We start from the raw sequence: 20,573 nt of genomic DNA on the forward strand, positions 1-20,573 counted from the left end.
CGGACCCTGGCCTGGGCCGCGCCTGGGCGGCGGGCTGTGGTGGAGGGAGGCTGATCCCTAAGAGCCACACCTGCGCAGGGAGCCCTGTCCCATTTCCTCCTTCCGATCCCAGGGCCGAGTGCTGTCCGCGCCCCGAGTTAGGGATGAGGAAACGGGCCGCCCGTGCGCCGGTGTTGGACCCAGGATGGAAGGCTGGGCAGCGTGGTTCTGGAACTTTCTGCACTTTTGGCCCAGGGATGACCCACCTCGTGTGCCGCAGAGTCGACTGGGGCTTGCGAAAATGTGCCTGAAGACGAGCTTTGAGAAGGCGGCTCCCTGTGCTGGGAGCCGGTCCTGGCGGGGTGGGCAAGAGGGGAGGATCCCAACGCAGGGCCATTTGGCTCCGAAGTCGTAGTTGTTGTGTTTAGTTTATTGATTAAATGTCTGTGGACCTAATGCACTTCCCGAACCTTTGCTAGGCACGGGGGCAGAGTTTGAACGTGACAGCCCCAACATTTTAAATTTCGGACTGACGAGGGCTCTGAGCACGAGGGCAGAAGGTGTACAAAGAGTGTTGTAATCAAAAGCAAGAGAGGACGGAGGCAGGCCAGTGGCAAGGCCCTCAGCCTGCAGAGACGTCAGCCGCTGACTAGGATGGAGGGGTGGGGACAGAGGTGGACAGCTTGGAAAAGTAGACCCCACAAGACCCCCTGATGCAGTGAAGGTGGCGAGAATGTGACGATGGCTCCCAGATTTCTGGCTGGCACAAAGGGTGGTGGTTCCAAGACTGAGGAGGTGGGGAATTCAAAAGCCTAGTTCCTTTCCCAGCCATCAGCCAGTGGAGTACTGAGAAGCTGAGATCCACCAGGCATGATGCTTGATAAAAAGCATTATCCCCAGCCCTCTGAGAGTCTACCAGCCAGGAGACAGAAGAACCACTTTTGAAAGGTCTACCCTGGGGCACGTCAGTTAGTTGGGCATCTGACTTTAGCTCAGGTCGTGACCTCACCATTGGTGAGTTTGAGCCCCGCATCGGGCTTTCTACTGTCAGCACAGAGCCCTCTTCGGATCATCTGTCCGCCCCCCCCCCCAACCCCACTCTCTCTTGCTCTCTCAAAAATAAATAAAAACGTTAAAAAAAAAAGTCTACCCTGCCCTTCACAGTTATATGAGTCAGTGGGCTCCCTACTCCTTGTGTTAGATACACCTCATTCAGGTTGGAGGTTCAGGCGCTTGTGTCTGAGAGTCCTCACTGATACCTAGAGCAGTTGATCATTCATTCATTCATCCATTTATTCATTCAGTTAATCAATGAACTAAGTGCATGGCCCCTACAGCCCTCAACTAGGTGCTGGGCTTGCAGGGATCCAGTGAGGCAGGGAGACGGCCAATAGATACAACGAGAGGGGGTGTCTGTGTTTATAACATGTGCAAAAACCAAGGCAAAGGGTTTGCGTCAGGCTGAGAAACCAGAGAAGACTTCTTAGAAACGGCTTGGACAAGAATCATCAGAGAGATGCGAAGGGGCAGCAGGGGATCCAGATGAAGGGAAGAAAGTTTTTAAGGTCTGAAAGCCTCTCTCCACAGGCTGATTATTACAGTTACAGTGTAGAAATGAGGCAACATTGGCCGGCTGATAAAAAATTAACATGGTAGTGAGGGGCAGACGAACACCATGTACCTTCCAATGTGATGCCCTTAGAAGGACACTACATCACTTAATCTGGCCAGGAATGCGTATCCTGCATATATTTGAGAAAACTGCAGACAAACCCTGAATAAGGAACATGCTGTTAAACAAACAGAGAAGGACTGTATTCTTCAGAAATGTTACTGCCATAAAAGACCACTTTTTCCGACAGGACAACTAAATGCAATATCTGATCCTACTGGATCTGCCAGTGCAGATGGAAAGACTATAAGGACCATTATCGGAAACATAACTGGAACATGAATGACAAAACTGGAATTCAGACGTGGATTGGATAAACGTGTTACATCAATGTTAAGTTCGGGGAAATTGATAACAGTCCTGTGGTTCTGTAAGAGAATATTCTTATTCTCAAAAAATTTACACTGAAATATTTAGAGGTTAACATAGACTGAATGTCCGTGTCCCCCCAGAATTCATATGTTGAAACTGAATCCCCGATATGATGGTATTTGATGGTGGAGACTTTGGGACGTCATGAGGACGGAACCTACGTGAATGGGATGAGTGCCTTATTTTTCTTAAAATTTTTATGTTTATTTATCTATTTTTCAGAGAGAGACAGAGGGAAGGGGAGGGTCAGAGAAAGAAAGAGAGAGAGCCTCCCAAGCAGGCTCCGTGCTATTGGCACAGAGCCCAATGTGGGGCTCGAACTCACAAACCTCGAGATCATGACCTGAGCCGAAACCAGGAGTTGGATGGACGCTCAACCAACTGAGCCACCCAGGTGCCCTGGGATCAGTGCCCTTATGGCAGAGACCCCAGGGAGCACCCTTGCCCTTTCTGTCCCCATGAGCAGATGGTGCAAAGCCAGCCTCTGAACCAGGAAGCAGGTCCTCACCAGTGACCAAATCTGCTGGCACTTTGATCTTGGACTTTCCAGCCTCTAGAACTATGGAAAATACTTTTCTGCTGTTTGTAAGGCACCTGGTCTATGACGTTTCTGTTAGAACAGCCCAAAGGGACTAGACAGGAGTAAGGTGCCATGACACCAGCAACTTAGGTGGTTCGGAACAAATGATAAAGCAAACGGAGCAAAATGCTAATAGCGGAACCTGGGAGAGGGTATGTGAAGATATTTTCCCACGCTGCTTCTTGCAATTGTTCTGTATACCTGAATGGTTTTCAAATAAAAAGTAAGAGTAATAAAGCTAAGAAAATAAAAAGCAGTGTCTTTAGCCGAGTCTTAAAGGAGGAAGAAGAGGCTGGGAGGGTGTCCTCCCAGTAGGGACCATGAAGACAAAGGCCTGGAGAGCTGATGATTGGGCACCTGCAAGTGCGCAGGCCCTCCTGGTGCAGACGGGGAGTGCACAGCACCCTTAGTCTGACAGTTGCTGACAAAGCACTCGGGCCCCTCAGGGACTGGGGTCTGGGCTGGGCTGCCCCAGCAACTCAGCCTCGGAGACAGGGAGAGAGGGAGGAGGGTGTGGCTGCAGGTGGGGGATGATGAGTCCAGCCCAGGGTGGCGCTGGGGGCTGTAGCTCACCACACTAATCTTTTTCTTACAAGTTTCCCTGCAGAAAAAGAAGCCTAACAAGGTCCTGGGTGAGGTGTTTCCAGAACATACATCGAGCTGAGCAGTTCTGGGTGGACTGTACTGGATGCTGTGTGCACCATGCAAACCCCCCAAACATACAGAAGCAGCATTTCTCTCAGCTGCTAGGGGTGCCAGTGGCTGGTGGCTCGAAGCTGAGTGTCTCCCAGGTCCCCCCTCCTTCACAGAGGCTGCCCACACCAGGACTTCTCCATGCAAACACATAAAGGCCAGCACCTGTGGCTACCGGGGGACAACTGTGTAGCTCCAGAGGCCCCCGTAGGGTCAGCTGAGACCATCCTCTCAGCCCCCTGTCCCTCTGTCCAGCCCTGCTTCCTTCACTGCCTGGCACGCTCCAACCACAAGGGCGGTCCCCAGGAACCCCCCTGTCCGTGATCCCTGTCTCAAAGTCTGTTTCCCGAGGGCATAACCTCCGAGTCCTATTCTGAACGATTTAAAGGACAAACAAAAGGAGTTATACAATTTTAAAGCGTAACATAAAACTGAGGAAGAACTAAGACCAAATGTCCAGTCAGGAGATGTAATAGGCCAAACTCAGAAGGACTCCCAGAACAGGTGACAGGGCAAATCCCAGCCACGTGCTCTGCATGCTGTCTAGTAAGGACAAGCTGCGTGGAGACAAAGCTAGTCACACTCTTCCACCAGTTTACCATGTTCTAGAAAATTCCAAACCGTGGGGACAGAGAACAGATGAGTGGTTGCCAGGGCCCCGGGGTTGGAGGGACCGGATGACAGCAGAGCAGTGTGAGGGAAGTTCAAAGGGGGACAAAACCCGTCTCTGTCAATAGTGGTGGCAGTTATACAGCTGCCTGTGTCAGTCTCGTCAAACTGTATCCACAACAGTCCGTACATCTCGATAAAGCTGACCACAAAACACAGTTGTGACATGCAGCATATATGATTCTTCATTCATGCCTTAAATCACAAGATAATAATTTAAACAGCACTATCCACGATAGCCAAAGTATGGAAGGAGCCCAAATGTCCATCGACGGATGAATGGATAAAGAAGATGTGGTATATATGTACGATGGAGTATTACTCGGCCATCAAAAAGAACGAAATCTTGCCATTTGCAACTACGTGGATGGAACTGGGGGTATGATGCTAAGTGAAATTAGTCAGAGAAAGACAAGTATCCTATGACTTCACCCATAGGTGGAATTTTAAAAACTTAACAGATGAACATAGGGGAAGGGAAAGAAAAATAATATAAAAACGGGGAGGGGGGCAAAATACAAGAGACTTTTTTTTAATGTTTATTTTTGAGAAAGACAGAGTGGAAGCGGGGTGGGGCAGAGAGAGACACACACACAGAATCTGAATCAGGCTCCAGGCTCTGAGCTGTCTGCACAGAGCCTGACGTGGGGCTCGAACTCAAAAACCGCGAGATCATGACCTGAGCCGAAGTCAGACGCTTAACCAACTGAGCCACTCAGGCGCCCCAAGAGACTCTTAAAGATAGAGAACAAACTGAGGGCTGCTGGGGGGGTTGCGGGTAGGGGGATGCGCTAAATGGGCGAGGGGCATTAAGGAGGACACTTGTTGGGATGAGCACTCAGTGTTGTACGTAGGGGATGGATCACTGGGTTCTACTCCTGAAATCACTACTGCACAACATGCTAAGTAACTTGGATGTACATTAAAAAATAAATAAATAGGGGCGCCTGGGTGGCTCAGTCGGTTAAGCGTCCGACTTCAGCTCAGGTCACGATCTCGCGGTCCGTGAGTTCGAGCCCCGCGTCGGGCTCTGGGCTGATGGCTCAGAGCCTGGAGCCTGTTTCCGATTCTGTGTCTCCCTCTCTCTCTGCCCCTCCCCCGTTCATGCTCTGTCTCTCTCTGTCTCAAAAATAAATAAATGTTAAAAAAAAATTTTTTTAATAAATAAATAAATAGGTTGTAACCCTACAAAAATACCTGGCTACTCATGTTACAAAGGGCTAATTTCCATAATTCTGTATCTAAAGACTTTCTACAAATCAATGAAGACCAGCAATTCTCATTTTAAAAAAGATAATAATTTAAACTTCGGCTGGTTAAATTTTATTTTATAAAGATACGTCAGTGTGAAGTTTGTTTTTTCTCAACTTGCATAAGAACGTTAAAACACGAGATGGTCTTTGACCAGAGATCATACACGTCATTTCGGACCCTGAGTTGGTTCAAAGCTTCTGTTTTGTCTTGTTTCGAAGGTCCTGAGGTTGAAAATGCCGGTTCGCCTTCCCTTTCTCGGTGGAAGTGTGCCTGAACTGCCTGCGGGGCCGCCAGCTGCGCAGCAACCAAGGACGGTCCTCGCCCTCCGCCTCCTGTTAGGAGTCCGTGTTTAGCGTCGCTAATCTGTACTAGCTTCCTCTCGCTGCTGTAACAGATTACTGCAAAATCAGCCAATAGAATCCACACGCACGTGTCATTCGGGGGACAGAAATGAAGGGGCCAGCAGGGGCTTGCTCCAACCCGAAGCCCTAAGGGGAGAATGCGTTTCCTCCCACAGCTGCGTTCCTCCATCAAAGCCGGGGCTTCACATCATCTTGCTCTGGCGGCAGAAAAAGTACCTTCTTTTTCTGAGGCCAAATCTCCCTTTGCCTCTCTAAGGAGGTGTGACTGTATTGCACAGGATAATCTCTTTACCTCCAAATCTTTAATCTCATCCACAAACTCCCTTTTGCCAAACAAAATAAGATTCACAGATTTCGGGACATCTTTGGGGCATTCTTCAGGGAACCACTCTGCCAGATTCAGGATGGGACCTCACGACATCACAGGGGTTTGAGTCTTGCTTGTTCACTCGTGCTCTTCCTCCCAAACACGTCCTCGGAAGGTCTTCAGTGGTCCCAACTGTGCCCCCCAGAGCAGCATAGAAAGTCAGCGGGCCCACTCATTAGAGCAGGGGCGCCTGGCTGGCTGGGTCCAAGGATTTCAGGTTTGTGAGTTCAAGCCCCATGCGGGGTGTAGAGATTACTAAAATTAAATTAAATTAAATTAAAGTTAAAATGTGTACATATTTAAGCAACAATTGCCACAGGCTCTGAGCTAGGGTCCCAGCCTCCTGGAATGTCAGTTATTTGCTGGTTTATGTCACCATATCATTCAAGAGGGGAGGGTAGATTTTTGCTGTTAACTTTTTACTTCTGAGCACCTGTCTCCAGCACCTGTAAGTATTCACTAAATATCCTTTGTTGGTGAATGAATTAATGTCTTTAAGTGACTTAGAGCCTGTTAGCAACTTTGTATTCTCAGACTCATGGCTCAGGACCCGACACTTGGCAGGCGCTAGGAGAACCCTTGTGGAGGGCTGGCCTAAGGGGGTCATCACAGCACACTGTCAGGACCCAGCAAATAGCCCAGAAGTAGCCTGACCAGAATCAGCAAAATATGGGCCTTTGTTTAGAGTTTCGGAAAGACAAAAGATATCTCTCCGGCTGTGGTCAGCTGAATAACAGCTCTCAAAGATGCCAATGTCATTGTCCCGGGACCTGGGATTTGTCACCTCAAAGGGGGACCTTGTCAAGACCCCTGAGGCAAGAGTGACCCTGGGTTCTCAGGGGGCCCAGCGTCCTCACGAGGTCCTCACAAGAGGGAGGCAGAGAGCCGGGCAGACCCCATGCTGCTGGCCGTGAGGATGAGGAGGGGCCGCGGGCCCAGGATGCGGCGTCTCTGGCAGCCGGAAAAGGGGGACACAGGGCTCCCTGGGGCCCCGGGGGAACCGGCCCTGCCCACGCTTGGGTGTTAGGACTTCTGAGGCCAGAGCCGTCAGAACCAGTGTGTGTGGTGAATTGCTAGAGCGGCGCCCCCACCCTGGAGGCTCGGATAGGGGCCGTGAGTATTTCCCAACGTCTGAGAGCCTCAGTGTCCACTTCCGTAAAATGTGCACAAGTACAGCCCCCCTTCACTGGGCCACTGGAAAGATCAGTAAGTCATGCAATAGGCATCAGCTGGTTTTATTATAGGGTCACTGAGTTTGAGGTGCATGGAGACACCCAGGAGACTCAGAGGGAACAAGGGAGGGAAGTGGGCACCTGAGAAGCGCAGAGGGCAGGACAGCGCGATCTGGAAGATAACAGGGCCGTACAAATCCCAGGCTGAATGTAAGCATGAACATTATCATTTTCCTCCTTGTCCTCGATTTGGCCACCAGCCTGCCCTCCCGCCTTCGGGCCAAAACACTCAGAGCCGACGACACACAAGGTTAGGGTGCAGTTGGGTGTTTACTGGGAATGGGATCTCAGAGGCCAGGCCTGGGTCGCTCACACTCTTTTGGTGATGCTCTTGGGGGTGGCCAGCTCGTACAAGCGAGGGGATGCCTGAGCCACCAGAGACGCGGGGGAAATGTGGTAGGGGTCATAGCCCTCGTTGAGGTCTTTGCGCACTTTGGGCTTGGCCAGAGAGATGATCCGGGGACTGGCCACTGCCTTCTTGGTGACGTCCAGCACTTCCCAGCGTGGATCTCGGTCAGGAACACACTGGTCCGACTGGGCCTTGGGCACTGGAGAGGGCAGGAGAGAGGGACCGAGTCAGGCACTGAGACTTCAGACATGTGGAGGTCAGAGCTCCCAAGTTCAAAACGGATACACACGACATGGCCCATCCGCCTGCTGGACCACCACTCAGCCAGAGCGGAGCGAGGCGCCCACCCCCGCCGCCCTGCGGACAGACCCTGGACACACGACACTCAGGGAGGGAACCAGACACGAGAGGCCACACGGGGTGTGAGTCCACATGTGTGAAACATCCAGAACAGGCTCATCCACTGACGGGAAGGGGGCTCGTGGGGGCCGGGGGCTGGGGAGGGGGTGTAACCTCTCATAGGGACAGGGTTTCTCTTTAGGGAGATGAAAATTCTAAAATTGATTGTGGTAATTGATGCACAACCCTGTGAATGTACTAAAAACTTTTCAAATGTATGCTTTATTTTATTTTTTACTGAGGTATGTTGAATTGTACGCTTCAAAAGGGTGAATTGAAAAGAGAAAAAATATTTCAAGTGGCCACAGGTCCCAGACAGAGGCACACAGAGGGGCCAGCCAAAGGAGGGAGGCTAGCGGCCGAGGGGGAGGGGGGTGCCTGGCCGGCCCCTTCACCTCCTCCCCTCCCTGCTCTGATGCCTCAGCCTCTGAAGCAGACGGGTGTGAGAGGCATCTCCTATCCCTGGCTGGTGCTGCACGCCTGGTGGGGGGATGGAGGGCAGCTCCCCAGGACAGGGCCCCCTGGGGACGCACCAGCCTCCTGGCTGAGACTGCCCTGATCCTCTGGGCTCCTGCCGGGCCCTCTCAAGAAACGCAGCTTTCTGCCCTGGGTAAGGTGGCTCCCACCAGCCACGTGTGAGTACAGAATGCCTGATTTGGGCTGCAGCTTTATTTGATTCAATTTTAAATTTTTTTTTTCAACGTTTATTTATTTTTGGGACAGAGAGAGACAGAGCATGAACGGGGGAGGGGCAGAGAGAGAGGGAGACACAGAATCGGAAACAGGCTCCAGGCTCCGAGCCATCAGCCCAGAGCCTGACGCGGGGCTCGAACTCACGGACCGCGAGATCGTGACCTGGCTGAAGTCGGACGCTTAACCGACTGCGCCACCCAGGCGCCCCTATTTGATTCAATTTTAATGAAATCAATCAACTAATTTAGATCAACCGATAGGTTGATTTCAATTTCATCGAAGTAGCCACACCCGGCCAGCGGCTGCGGTTGAGGACTCACAGCTCTCACGCGCAGAGGCCTGTGGCTCAGCCAGGCTCCTCCTTCTCACCCCCGGCGGGCCCCCGCGGAAACCCCTCCTGCTGGTCTGCCCCTCCTCACCTCCTCCCCACCACCCCTTCCTGCAGCACGTGGGCTGTCTGGGGACTAGAAGAGAAGTGGTCACCGGTGGTCACTGTCTTAGCCTTCGGTCTGTGCGAGCTTCAGGACCCTGGGGTTGCCTCCTTTCCACACCCGCTTGGCCCAGAGCCTCCGAGCGAATGGAAACGGGCCGTCCGCCCTCTCGGCGGAGCAACCCCAGCTCAGTGGGGTCCCTCCCACCAGGCAGGCACAAGTCCACGGGGAGGCCTGGCGGGGCAAGGTCACCAGGGTTGGACACAGATGTGCCGGGCAGGTGACCCAAGAAGCGGCCTGTCCAAAGAGAAGGGGACGAGCAGAAGGGCCTCAGCGCCCCTCAGGGCTAAGAGGACCGTGCCCAGACCCAGGCTTCTTTGAACTCCTCTGAGAATCTAGAAGCACGACCACCAACGTGACGTCTAGACTTTCCGACTCTGCCCGGGACAACTTAACAGTGGTGACAGAGTGTGTTTCCATACAATACACAATGGACACACGGAGAAGCAAAGCAGCCATGGACTGTGCCCACACCTGTCTAGCTTCACGTGCACTGTCTCTCACCTTCAAGTGCTGGTCACAACCATCAGTGGACGCGAGTCTGCAGTGTGAAAAACACAGCCTTATACCCTCCTTGCAAACACACAACACACACATGTATGTTTATATCCCAGATGCGGGTGTGTGACAGGGACAGAAAGACAATGTGGCCTAACACAGTGGTACGTGTTCTCACGTGTACATTCACTTAACTGGTCTTTTCGTGAATATTAAGAGAATGGATAAATGGATGGGCAAACAAAAGATCCCATAAGCACAGTTAAAAGAAGAGAGACCAGGAAAAGGTTATGTTGCCATGTGCTCAACAAAGGGTTGGTGACTATCTTACATAAAGAGCTGCTCTAAATCAATAACAAAAAAAAAAAAAAAAGGGGGAACTAGAAAACCAGGAAAATGATAGAACAGAGTGAACCAAAGTGGCCAATCGGGCTCTCTGGTGACTAAGTGCCTCTGACACTGTTGGCCTGGCACATAACAGATGCAGAAATATACTGGAAGGTCTGTTAGAAGGTGACGGGTGCTGAACAAGTGGTCCCCAGAGGTGGGCTGGCTTGTGGACTGAGACAGGGCAGTGAGGGCCCTCACCAAGGGGGCAGAGAGGAGCCAAGCCCTGTGGGAGGCAGAGGGGCATCTGGGGAGCGCCTGCCAGGCTGTGGGAAGGGCCACTGGGGAGGCGCAAGCAGAATGGAGTCAGGTGGAGGAAGCCAGGGCACAGATCGCAAGGTCCCGTGGGCCACACCGAGAGAGGCAGGTCCCCTGAGCGGGTCATGAGCAGAGAAGGACAGAATCTGAAACAGGCAGGGGTGGCGCCCAGGATCAGGGCAGTCCTGGTCTGGTCCAGGGACGCACGGTGGGCCCACAAGGGTTGTGGGGGTGGAGGCAGCTAGGGGCCTCCATAGCTCAGAAGGCAGAGCCCACAGGAGTCCTCCTTGCCTTGGACGTGGACAGTGTCATAGAAACGCCGGGCAGGAAGAGCATCTGGAAGGGTGCACGCAGGCAAGCACATACATGTGGCCACACAACTTTGCGGATCTGTGTGTGCACACCCAGAAACACACCAAACTGGATTATCTTTGGTGTGGGGTCCAGTTCTCTACCGCTCCTGTGTGGTTGGGGGGCCGGGTACCTCATGTGTTTTAGAGGAAAGGGGAAGAATCAGGTAGGTGCCACCTTAAAGCTTCCCTTGGACCTCAGCCTGGCTCTTGGGTTGGCGTCTGGCCTTGCACCCCACCTTGCTCTCCTGCACCCACTTGCCCTTGCCAGGAGACCCAGTCAGGCCACAAGCCCTCTCAGTTCTGCTCCTAGGGAGTGGTCCCCTCTGCCAGCCCCCAGGGGAGCCTGTATGGGCCACACTGTGAATGGTCTACAGGTGTCTGGACAACTGGTGTGCAGTCTGGGGAGAAGATGAAGCAAAGGGGGAAGGGCAAATCTAGAAGAAGCAGGCCTGTAGCCCAGGTCTACTGACTGACCCCCCCCCACCCCCACCCCATGGCCTGTGGCCAGTGGGGAAGGACACAAGAGCCTGACAAGGAGGCAAGCCCCAGCGGAACTACTTACTGGCCAAGTGAAGGAGGCGATTGTAGTCCGACACGTGCGGCTTGGGTTTTGGCATGGGGTCCCACTCTTCCAACAGGGTGGCTGGGGCCCTGGGCTTTGCCAGCTGTAGGATCCTTGTGCTGGGGATTGCCATCTGGGCTGCCTTGGATACTTGGGACACCTGGAAACAATTACAAGGGAAGAGTAAAACAGCCCATGATTCCTCATAGGCCCCTGGATCAGAAAGACCCCTTTAGTGTTCTAAAAAAAAAAAAAAAGAAAGAAAGAAAGAAAAAAAAAAGATTGGGAAGTTCAGCAAAGGATGAGTAGCTATCATATATAAAAAGTTCCTCTAAATCAATAACCCAAAAATCACTATGGGTTTTCATGATTTATATGACTAGGCTAATCAGGTAGGAGAGTAAACCTAAATGGTGAATAATCATCTCCTTGACCAGGGAAATATAAATTAAAACCACAAAATATTACTTTATGCAAGCAGACTCGGAAAAAATTAAAAAGTCTGAAAAATTGTCATGCCCTGGCAAGAATATGGGAGGAGAGAAATCCTCATGCATGGCTGGTAGGACAGTAAATTAGTACAAACACTTTGGAGAGCGTTTGTCCTTCTCAGGTTGAACATGTGCACTGTTGAAGACCACCATATAGAGAAACCCTACACCGAAGCACAAGGGAATGAGTGGTATTCACCGTAGCTTGAATATCATGGCAAACAGTTGGAAGCAGCCAGGTTGTCTACCAGTAGGGGACTGGGTAAATCGATTATTCTATACTCGTATGGTAGGGTGCAATCCAGCATGTTAAGTAGTGTTTCTATATGAATCACATGCAGTGTTCTAGAAAACAAATACTGAGAGGAAAGCAAGAAAGTTAAGATGCTGTGTATGTATATGGCTACGATTATGGTTTATGGGTCTATAATAATAAAGTTTAAAATTATGGATATGAGGCAGAGCTGGAAAGAGTGGGGATGATGGAGGGGGAAACCCTGGCAGACATTTCACTGAGAAACTTGACCCACTTCCTCCATAGTCAACTTCTTAGTGTTTTCCAGAGAATCCAGACACAATCACAATTGTCGTTTTGGCTACTGTGCATCAGCCTACACAAACGCAGTGCCTAGACTGAGCTCTGTCATCTCAAGGCTAATCGTTGTCTGCCCCCACCCCCAAAAAAGTGCATACAAGACACGCTCTTCCCAGGCTGCGCTCTCTTTAGTACGTGTCCTGCTCCGCCCCCCCCTCTTTCCTTACCACTAGCCCACCAGCTGGCTCCTGCACATGTGCAAACAGTCTGCCCGCAAATGAATCGAAGGGTGGGAAAAATAACATTCTGAATGTGTCTGGCTGTGACAAAAGGGGAAGATGAGCTGGCCACTCCTGCCACCTCTGGAGAGGGAGGAGGAAGCAAGGGTAGTTGTTGGGATGTTTTACTCCTTATAGAGGAGGCGTAGGTCTGAAATAAACCTGTCGAAGTGTTGGAGTAGGTCCAGGAATGCTTGTGATCGGTGGCGCTGTGTTTTAATGTCTCGTGTCATACGAAAGCTCTCTGCACAGTACAGGTTTAGCAGGAACCTGCTTGGAAGCGGGGGTTGGCTGAAATGACCTCCAGGGGTCGGTCTGAAATTTGAGTCCCTTTCCTCTTAAAATTGTCTTCCTTGAAAATCACAGATGCTACTCCTATCAAAGACATCTTGGTGTTTACAATGTTATGTCCCATTCAACCCTCTGTTGCCTCCCTCCTCCCCACTCCCTGCCTCTCCCTGCCTCCTTTCTTCCCCCACAACTGACATAGCCCAGGCCTGACTGCTGAGGTAGACACGGGCCCAACAGCAGTCCTGCCTGGAGAGGTGGGCAGGCAGGTAAACTTTCACCTACCCATGCCTTCAGCGAACACTGATTACCACTCTGTGCCCCGCACAGGGTAAGACAGGCTCAGGAATGCTGCCACAATAAGCAAGAAGGTGCAGTCTCTGTCCTCAGGCTGCTCACAGTCTGGCGGAAGGATCAAGGGTCCGTCCAGAGACTGTTCTAGGGGCTGGGAAGCAGGCTGAAGGTGGGGTTCCCACCAGACTGGCCGGAAACGGGAGGGTTGGAGGAGGAGAGTTCATTGAGTTCATTGAGTACACAGGGGCCACACGTAGACGGCAGAGGTGTTCCAAGTAGCGGGACCCGAGTGGGTACAGGCCCAGAGGGTTGTTGAGGAACCCTGCAATGGAGCCCGGCAAGGCGGGAGCATGAGGGAGGGAGGTCAGGGAGCACCAAGCCTTGTTGAGCCTTCACTCCTCGGCCCGGGGATGTGGACTCTCCCAGGGACCGGACCGTGCCAGGGTCAGGTGCACAGAAGGGAGGAGGTGTCAGGGCAGGAGCCCAGAAAACAGCAGATGCGTCCCTGGGTAAGAGGTGGGTGGGACCGGTGGAGAGGACAGTGCCCTCCTTTGGATCCTGGTTCAACCAAATTGACCACAAAAGGCCTTTTGGGGGACCACTGAAAAAGTGAACGCAGACTGAGTATTCTGATATTAAAGTATTACTGCTAAACTTTTTAGTGTGATCATTGTTATTATGGTTGTCAGTTAGAAGTACATCCTGGAGTGCTTACAATGGTATGACGTCTGGATTTACTTTTACATATTTTTGAAGGGCGGGGGCCCGTCCAGAAAATAACCACGTGAAAAAATCCATCAACACGTTCTTTGACGCACGTTAAAACCACAGTGAGATACCAGCTCCAAGGCAGCTTTATTGGTGCCAGCCCCAACCGGGAGACAGCTCAGACCTCTTCAGTGGGCGAGGGAATAAAGTTGTGGCCATCCGTGGGACGAAACAGGACTCGGCAACTAGGAAGGCATGAACTGCTAGCAGGCGCGAGGATCTCGGAGACGTTAGCTGAGCCGCGAGGGCGGCCACGAGTCTGCGGCTCATTCCCGGCCCCGGGGAGAAGGGGAGGCGGGGGAACGGGGGTCACGTGTCCGGCCTGAGCGGGCAGCAGACCAGTGTTTGGTTCGGAAAGGACTGAACGGTTCCAGGCCCTCTGAGATGCCCGCGTGTGAGCCGAAGGCCTGGGCCCCACCTTGAGCCCACGTGGGCAGGGAAGGTGTCCCCGCGCAGGCTTCAAGCGAAACGAAGCTCTGTCCTGAGCAGACACCTGTGAATCCTGCGTGTTCACCTGCACGGTGACAAGCAGGCCGCTCTGGAGTCTGTGTGTCCCTTCTGCCGCGGACCTCCGGCCCCCGGTTGAGGGGGGCGCCCCAGAGGATAGCAAGGCACCTACCTCAGACATGTTTATGCTCCAAATGTTATTCCGGACCCTCGGGGTGGCCAGTTCCTTCAGGCGACTAGAAGCTTGGTATTCCAGAGTAGGGCGAGGAACGGGCCAGACGGAGGTGCTCCTAAGGGACATCCACATTTGAGACAGCAGCCCGACCAGGGGCATGTCCGTGTGCTTCTGTCACCTCTTCTCAGCCCATCTCTGACTTGGGGAATAAGGGACAGCCCCCGGGGGCCACGGAGGGTTTTGAAAACACCTCCAGGAGGGGATTCCTTAAACAATCCCCAAAAGAAGGCCCCTAAGTGTTCTCAAGGATAGAGCTACCCTCTCCCGAGGTCGTCGCAGCTCTGTGTGCAGTGGCCGCCTCCCCATTCAGCACTCCCATGTCCTCGTCTGTGGTGACAGCATCTCCCGGGGCCTCTTGCCCACACACCTGTCATCGGGGCTGGGGTCAGGATAGAAGGGATAGAAGGGCGTGTCCTGTTCTTGCCACAGGAAGCTGGGGAAAGTGCACTTGTACTGAGCTTGAGGGGCTCGCATCTCCTTAACTCAGACGTCAGCTCTGCCTGTGTCCCCGAAATAAAGCCATGTTTCATCTTTTCTCATCTCTGAGGTTGGAATGCAGCTGATAAATGCTGTCAGCCAAACGTCAGAAGCTCCACGGGTGCCCCTGCCCGCATGTGCTCTGCATAGTTGTTGGCACAGAAATGGCCTCCGCCGAGTTACATGCATCCCTCCACGTGCAGATATCAAGTCTAATCGCACTTTACATTATCTTCAGATTACACGGTGAGTCAGCATTAAAGTGAAAAGTTACTGTCACAAAGACAGGCATAAAGACAGCGTGTGGGGGACGCCTGGGTGGCTCAGTCGGTTAAGCGTCCAGCTTCAGCTCAGGTCATGATCTCATGGTTCATGAGTTTGAGCCCCGCGTCAGGTTCTGTGCCGACAGCTCAGAGCCTGGAGCCTGCTTCAGATTCTGTGTCTTCCTCTCCCTGCTCCTCCCCCTCTCTCTCTCTCTCTCTCTCTCTCTCTCTCTCTCTCAAAAATAAATAAATGTTACAAAAAATACAGTGTGTGGAACTTGTCAACATCTGAGTCAAAAAGTGATTCAAAACATTCAGACGCATTTCAGCTAATTTATTTCCATTATTATTTTCCCTTTTGTGTGCATAAAAGTAGGTAATTAAAAATCTGTATCTAAATAACTCTAAAGATCACTTTTAACAAAATTAAAGTTCTGAGTGATAAGAAGGAATTGTTTTAAAAGTTGTACATAAAATAATGTCTTAGGATTCCTAGCTTTTGGGGGCCAAAAAAATCCATAATGGTGATAAGTAACATTTATTGAGCACTTGCTAGGTCTGACGCCGTACTAAGTACCTTTTGTGGATGCTCCCCACCTCCACCCATCCCACAGGTGCATAGCTGTGCCTCAGGGGTCGAGAACCTGCCCATGGGCCTCCAGCTGGGGATAGCCCAGCCCTGTTTGAAGTCAGGTCATCTACTCCTAGGACCTGGACTCTCCCCATACTACAGCTTGTCGAGGAAAAGGGGAGGTTTTCTGCCCCACTCTGCCTTCCTTCCCTTACCTGTTGTTGTTGAAATACTCCGAGTAGAACCTTTTAGGTCGAGCTAGCTCCTCCACTCGGCGCGTCACCACTATGCAAAAAAGGAGAAACAGCCCCAACTTAAAAACCTGCCCACCCTCAGGGGTTTCCTTCTTGCTGAATCCAGCGTTTCACTGGCTACGGCAAAGGGCACGATGTACAGCACTGAGCGCCTAGAGAGCTGAGCACCAGTTACCTTGCAGAGGAGTGACTTTTGCTGCCCCCATCCTGGGGACAATGGTCTCAGGGGCCTGAAGCCCCTTACTCAGGACACACAGGATGGGAGCCACAGGGCTGGCATGGGAGCTCAGACCCATCACCAGTTCCTCAACAGAACTCAGTGTGGCTCCAACAACCCACTGGCTGGGAAAGTGGATTTTGGTCTGCAGTTAGTACAAGCGTAGGGTTTACAGGGGCTTCATGTTCACTGAGAGAAAGATTCTAAACCCCCAAGAGAGAACTTGCCTTATTACTTCTCTCCAGGAAGAGATTTCTTGAAATATTTTATTTGAAGGAATCCATTTCTCTCAAAAACTATAGAGACCATTGCAGAAGGGAAGGCAAAGAGTCTTTTAATAAATTTAGTATTAATCCCCATTTTGGCTGTAGTGCAAATTTGGATTCCCCCTAGAGAGTCTGCCCCACACTCCCTCACCCCAGGACCAGCCTCCTGAGGCTCTGGCTCCTCAGGGGACTGAGGCCAGAGATGACACACCTGGGGGAAGGGGGATGGCCGACGAGGGAGGAGCAGCAGGGAGTTCTGTCCTGAGGTTAGGGCTACGGAAGCCCCAAGATCTCCTCAGTTGGAACGAGGCATGGGTTGGAGTGGAATGGGGGTGACCCAGCCCCAGGAGACCAGGGGCAGCACGTGAGACAGGGTGGCCAAGCACCAGAGCTGGGACAAGGGCTACCTCTGGCCAACCCCTGAGCTAGGTGACCCCTGATGGAGAAGTGGGGGTGGTGGGTGGGCTCAGCCTACCTGGCACCGTGACAGTGAGGGTGGTGTCTTCAAGAAACCTCTCTGTCCAGTACACAGAAGGCCTGGAATACACCGAGGGGTGGCTCAGAGCGAAGGAAGCCAGGGCACAGGACACAGACAATGGGGCACAGGCAGGGTGGTTGGAGGTGGAAGGAGGTTGGAGGAGGACAAGTTGAGAGGATGTGGAAAGGGGCAGGTCAGAGAGGCTCGTGGGAAATGTGGTTTATTTTGAGCAGGGCTGGTGTTCAGAGAAAGGGGAGGTGGGAAAAGAAAAAGGCGCAGCTAAGGGCGGAGCCCAGGGGCCCTATCACAGCAGCAGATCCACTCCTCAGCTGGGTGGGCTGGCGTCCGGAGCACCAGGGTGGTTGGGAACGGCCCTTGGGGTGAGGAAGCCCCCCATCGGAGGGCCCTTTCCCCCAGTTCTTGCCCCTGGAGAGGAGGGCAGATCCCCCCGTGGCAGGAGATGGAGAGGCTCCCTGAGACTCACCAGTAGACACAGAACTGCAAGTTCCTCTTGCACGGGGACACCCAGGCATAGCCCTTACAGCAGCACCCCATCCTGTGATGAGACGGCCCAAGCCCCTGCCTTTGCTCTGCGGCCCCATTCGCCCAAAGGCCTCACTGTCCTCAGGCAGTTCCCAGAGGCCACCCCAGTCCTGCCTCTGGAACCCTGACTTCTCACCTCCCTCTGCACCTGCCCCCAGGTCATCATGTGAGTGACAGAGAGCAGTCGGGACGGGCAGCCCAGGGGGTGAACACGGGGGCGGTGGGGGGGGGGACCGCCAGGAGCTGCCCTCCTCCTCATGGACCCCCACCCCTGCCTCCAGTGAGGCTTCCCACAGGCCTCACCTGTCTCTTAGGGCTTGCCAGTTGGTCTTGGGCTTTGCCAGCTCGAAGACCCGCTTCCTCCTCCTCCTCATCCCTCTGGCTGAGGCAGCACTGGGGAGCCTCTGGGTGATGGACAGCCGGCTTGGGGAGAGGGGCGTGGTGAGCGGGTCGGGGGCTGTGCCCAGTGAGGCTCCTGGCCTGTCTGGGGGTGGGTCTGGCATCGCAGACACCTGGGTGAAGTCCTAGCTCCCCCAGCCCGGTGTGGAACCCCGGCCAGGTCACCGCCTCTGTGAAACGGCAGGAGACCTGCTCCCGGCTCCCTAAATCTCGTGAGCATGCATTAAGTGCCTACTGTGTGCCAGACCCCTGGAAACCCAGGGAGCGGGAGGAATAGGATGTTGGGGGCTCAGACGCCCACCTGTCCCCTCGCTGGGTGCTGCCCCTGGCCGGAAGCCCCACCGAGGCCCCTCCCACCGGCCTGCGCCTTTTTTCCCACGGCAGGTGTCCCCGGCCACCGCCTGCCACACCACAGGTCTGGGTGTGTGTTTATCACACAAGCTCCATGGGGGGCGTGGGGGCTGTGCAGGGTTCCAGGGGGGCCACGGGGAGCGCACGTGGAGTCCACCAGTGCCGGCCCACGGGCGCTCCCGCTGGAACCGGCTGAGGCTGGCCAGGGCCGGTGGAGGGCAGGCGGGAGGCCCACAGCGCAGAGCCCCGCACTGCGAGGGAGCACCCGCCTCTTTCCAGGACACACACCTTGCCAGAAACCAGCCCCCGCGGGTTCGCAGGCCACCAGTTACCACTGTACCCGAGCTGGCGGGGACTTGGAATGGTTTCAGCTTCTGAGCTGCGCCGGGAGACCCTCCCGCTTGCTTTCCTCTCTGACGGAGTCTCCACCCCTGACTCCTCGTCTCGGGGAAGGTCTCCAACCCCAACCCACCCTCCGCCTGGACAGGGCTGTGTTCACTGGCTCCTGCCTCAGAGGCCAGTGAGCGGCTGTCCCCCAGTCCTCCCGCCCACAGCGGGGGCACCTGGGGCCTCGCTGGGGCTGCTGCCCTCCCCCCACTGCCCCTGCCCCTGCCACGAGCCCCACTCCGTGGTGCCCACCTCATCTCAGGTATGCCCTCCGCGTCTTTCTCCAGAACCCTCTCCAGCGGCTCGAGGGCCTCCTCGGGGGCCCGGGGGCCAGGCGGTTCTCCCTCAGTCACCTCCTCTGGGAGGGTCTCCGCTTCTCGGTCTTCAAAACTCAGCTCCTCGTCATCCAGGCACGTGGTGTCCTTGGTCCCTGGACTCCCGAACACTGCGCCCTGCACGCCGAGGGCATCATCGTCCTGTCCCCAGTCGGGCCCGCCTTCGGCCTCCGAGCTGTGGTGGCCGTGGGACAGACTTCGCCGGCGGTCCCCCATGTACTGGGTCCTCCCCAGTCCTGCAGCCTTGCTCCCCAACACCCAAGCGTGTCTGTGGTCGCGGTCACCGGGCAACAGGAGAATGGCCCGCCCGCATTCGCATTCTCGGGGTCCACATTCCATTCCCAACAGGTCTGCCCCTCCCCATGGGGGCTCTCCCACCAGGTCCTGCCAGGGGGCTGCTTAGCCCCTCTCTCTGTCTTTTCCTGGCTGAACCAGGAGTAGGACCTGACCCCATCCCACATTTCTTCTTAGTAAGAGGCCCCAGTTGTGCTCCGTTCAAGGGGCCAGTGCTGGTGGCTGTACCTTCCCAGGACTGGCTTAGGAATGAGACCCGAGGGGGAATCTGCAGGGGGCTTCGAGGAATGGTTTCCTCTCTCTTGAAAGGACACATAGGGGGTGCCTGGGTGCCTCAGTCGGTTGAGCGGCTGGCTTTATTTACCTTAGGTCATGATCTTGCAGTTTGTGGGTTCGAGCCCTGGGTCGGGCTCTGTGCAGATAGCTTGGAGCCTGGAGTCAGCTTTGGATCCTGTGTCTCCCTCTCTCTCTGCCCCTCCCCCGCTCATGCTCTCTCTCTCTCTCTCTCTCTCTCTCTCTCTCTCTCTCAAAAATAAATAAACATTTAAAAAATTGTTTAAGTAATAAAATTTATTTCCCTTCTTTTTTGGGGGGAGGCATATGACACAGAGAAAAGACAGAGGTACGAGGGCGTGGCGGGGGGGCTTTCCTGTGGTGGATGGAGTGTGGTGAGGCTGATCCTGACGGTGCAGGCACACAGGCCTGTGGGCCCAGGACGGGAGACACGTGCGGTCCCACGTGGAGGGTAGTCCCTAGGCGCTCCCGCCAGGAATGCTATGCCCCTGCACGAGACCTCCCACGCTGCCGTCTGCCCCCCCCCCCCCCCGTCCGCCCGAGGTTCTGCAATCCCAGGTCGACGTGCGGAGTGGACAGAGCAAGTTCCTGTTCTATATCTCCAGCTCCAAAACTCCATTTAATATGTTGTCCTCCGATAGAGGACGTGTCACATGTTAAACTGATAAGAACAGATGCTACGATTGATCTTAGCCAAAAGGCTGAGAAGCGATAAAAATCCTTGTTAAGTCCACTTTCCTTCCAGAGACAGCTCATTAAACCTGCTTCGCGTGAATTCAAGTCCATATTGGGAAGGCCAGGCATCCCTTCGAGCTCACGGGGGGAGCAGGGTCTCCAGAGCCAGGCGCACACACGAGGTCAAGGAGAGGGCGCTGAAGAGGCCAGAGCTCCACCGGCCCTGAGGGAAGGGCTGGACAGTCCACTTCTGCTGCCCAAAT

The 20,573-nt window shown here is 53.8% G+C and overlaps 1 protein-coding gene and 1 non-coding gene across 5 annotated transcripts; both read right to left on the bottom strand.

The window, feature by feature from the left end:
- Positions 1–7,167: 7,167 nt before the first annotated feature.
- Positions 7,168–19,401, bottom strand: THEG (theg spermatid protein). 4 transcript variants are annotated; one of them, XM_006928149.4, is made up of 8 exons: positions 18,965–19,401; positions 17,879–17,998; positions 17,517–17,588; positions 17,030–17,091; positions 16,033–16,102; positions 14,444–14,561; positions 11,171–11,330; positions 7,168–7,728 (listed from the first exon to the last, which is right to left on the bottom strand). In XM_006928149.4, the coding sequence occupies exons 1-8, from the start codon at positions 19,384–19,386 to the stop codon at positions 7,490–7,492; spliced, it is 1,263 nt and encodes a 420-aa protein (XP_006928211.2). In that variant the 5' UTR covers positions 19,387–19,401; the 3' UTR covers positions 7,168–7,489. The 4 variants fall into 4 exon arrangements, with proteins under 4 accessions (XP_006928211.2, XP_006928213.2, XP_006928214.2 ...); XM_006928151.4 differs by lacking the exon at positions 17,517–17,588; XM_006928152.4 differs by lacking the exon at positions 14,444–14,561.
- Positions 19,402–20,158: 757 nt separating this feature from the next.
- Positions 20,159–20,348, bottom strand: LOC111559663. The gene has a single exon (XR_002740788.1). It is a non-coding gene; the product is annotated as a U2 spliceosomal RNA (small nuclear RNA).
- Between the last annotated feature and the right edge of the window lie 225 nt (positions 20,349–20,573).

The sequence above is a fragment of the Felis catus genome, chromosome A2, assembly GCF_018350175.1.
Source record: "Felis catus isolate Fca126 chromosome A2, F.catus_Fca126_mat1.0, whole genome shotgun sequence".
NCBI classification, from domain to species: Eukaryota; Metazoa; Chordata; class Mammalia; order Carnivora; family Felidae; genus Felis; species Felis catus.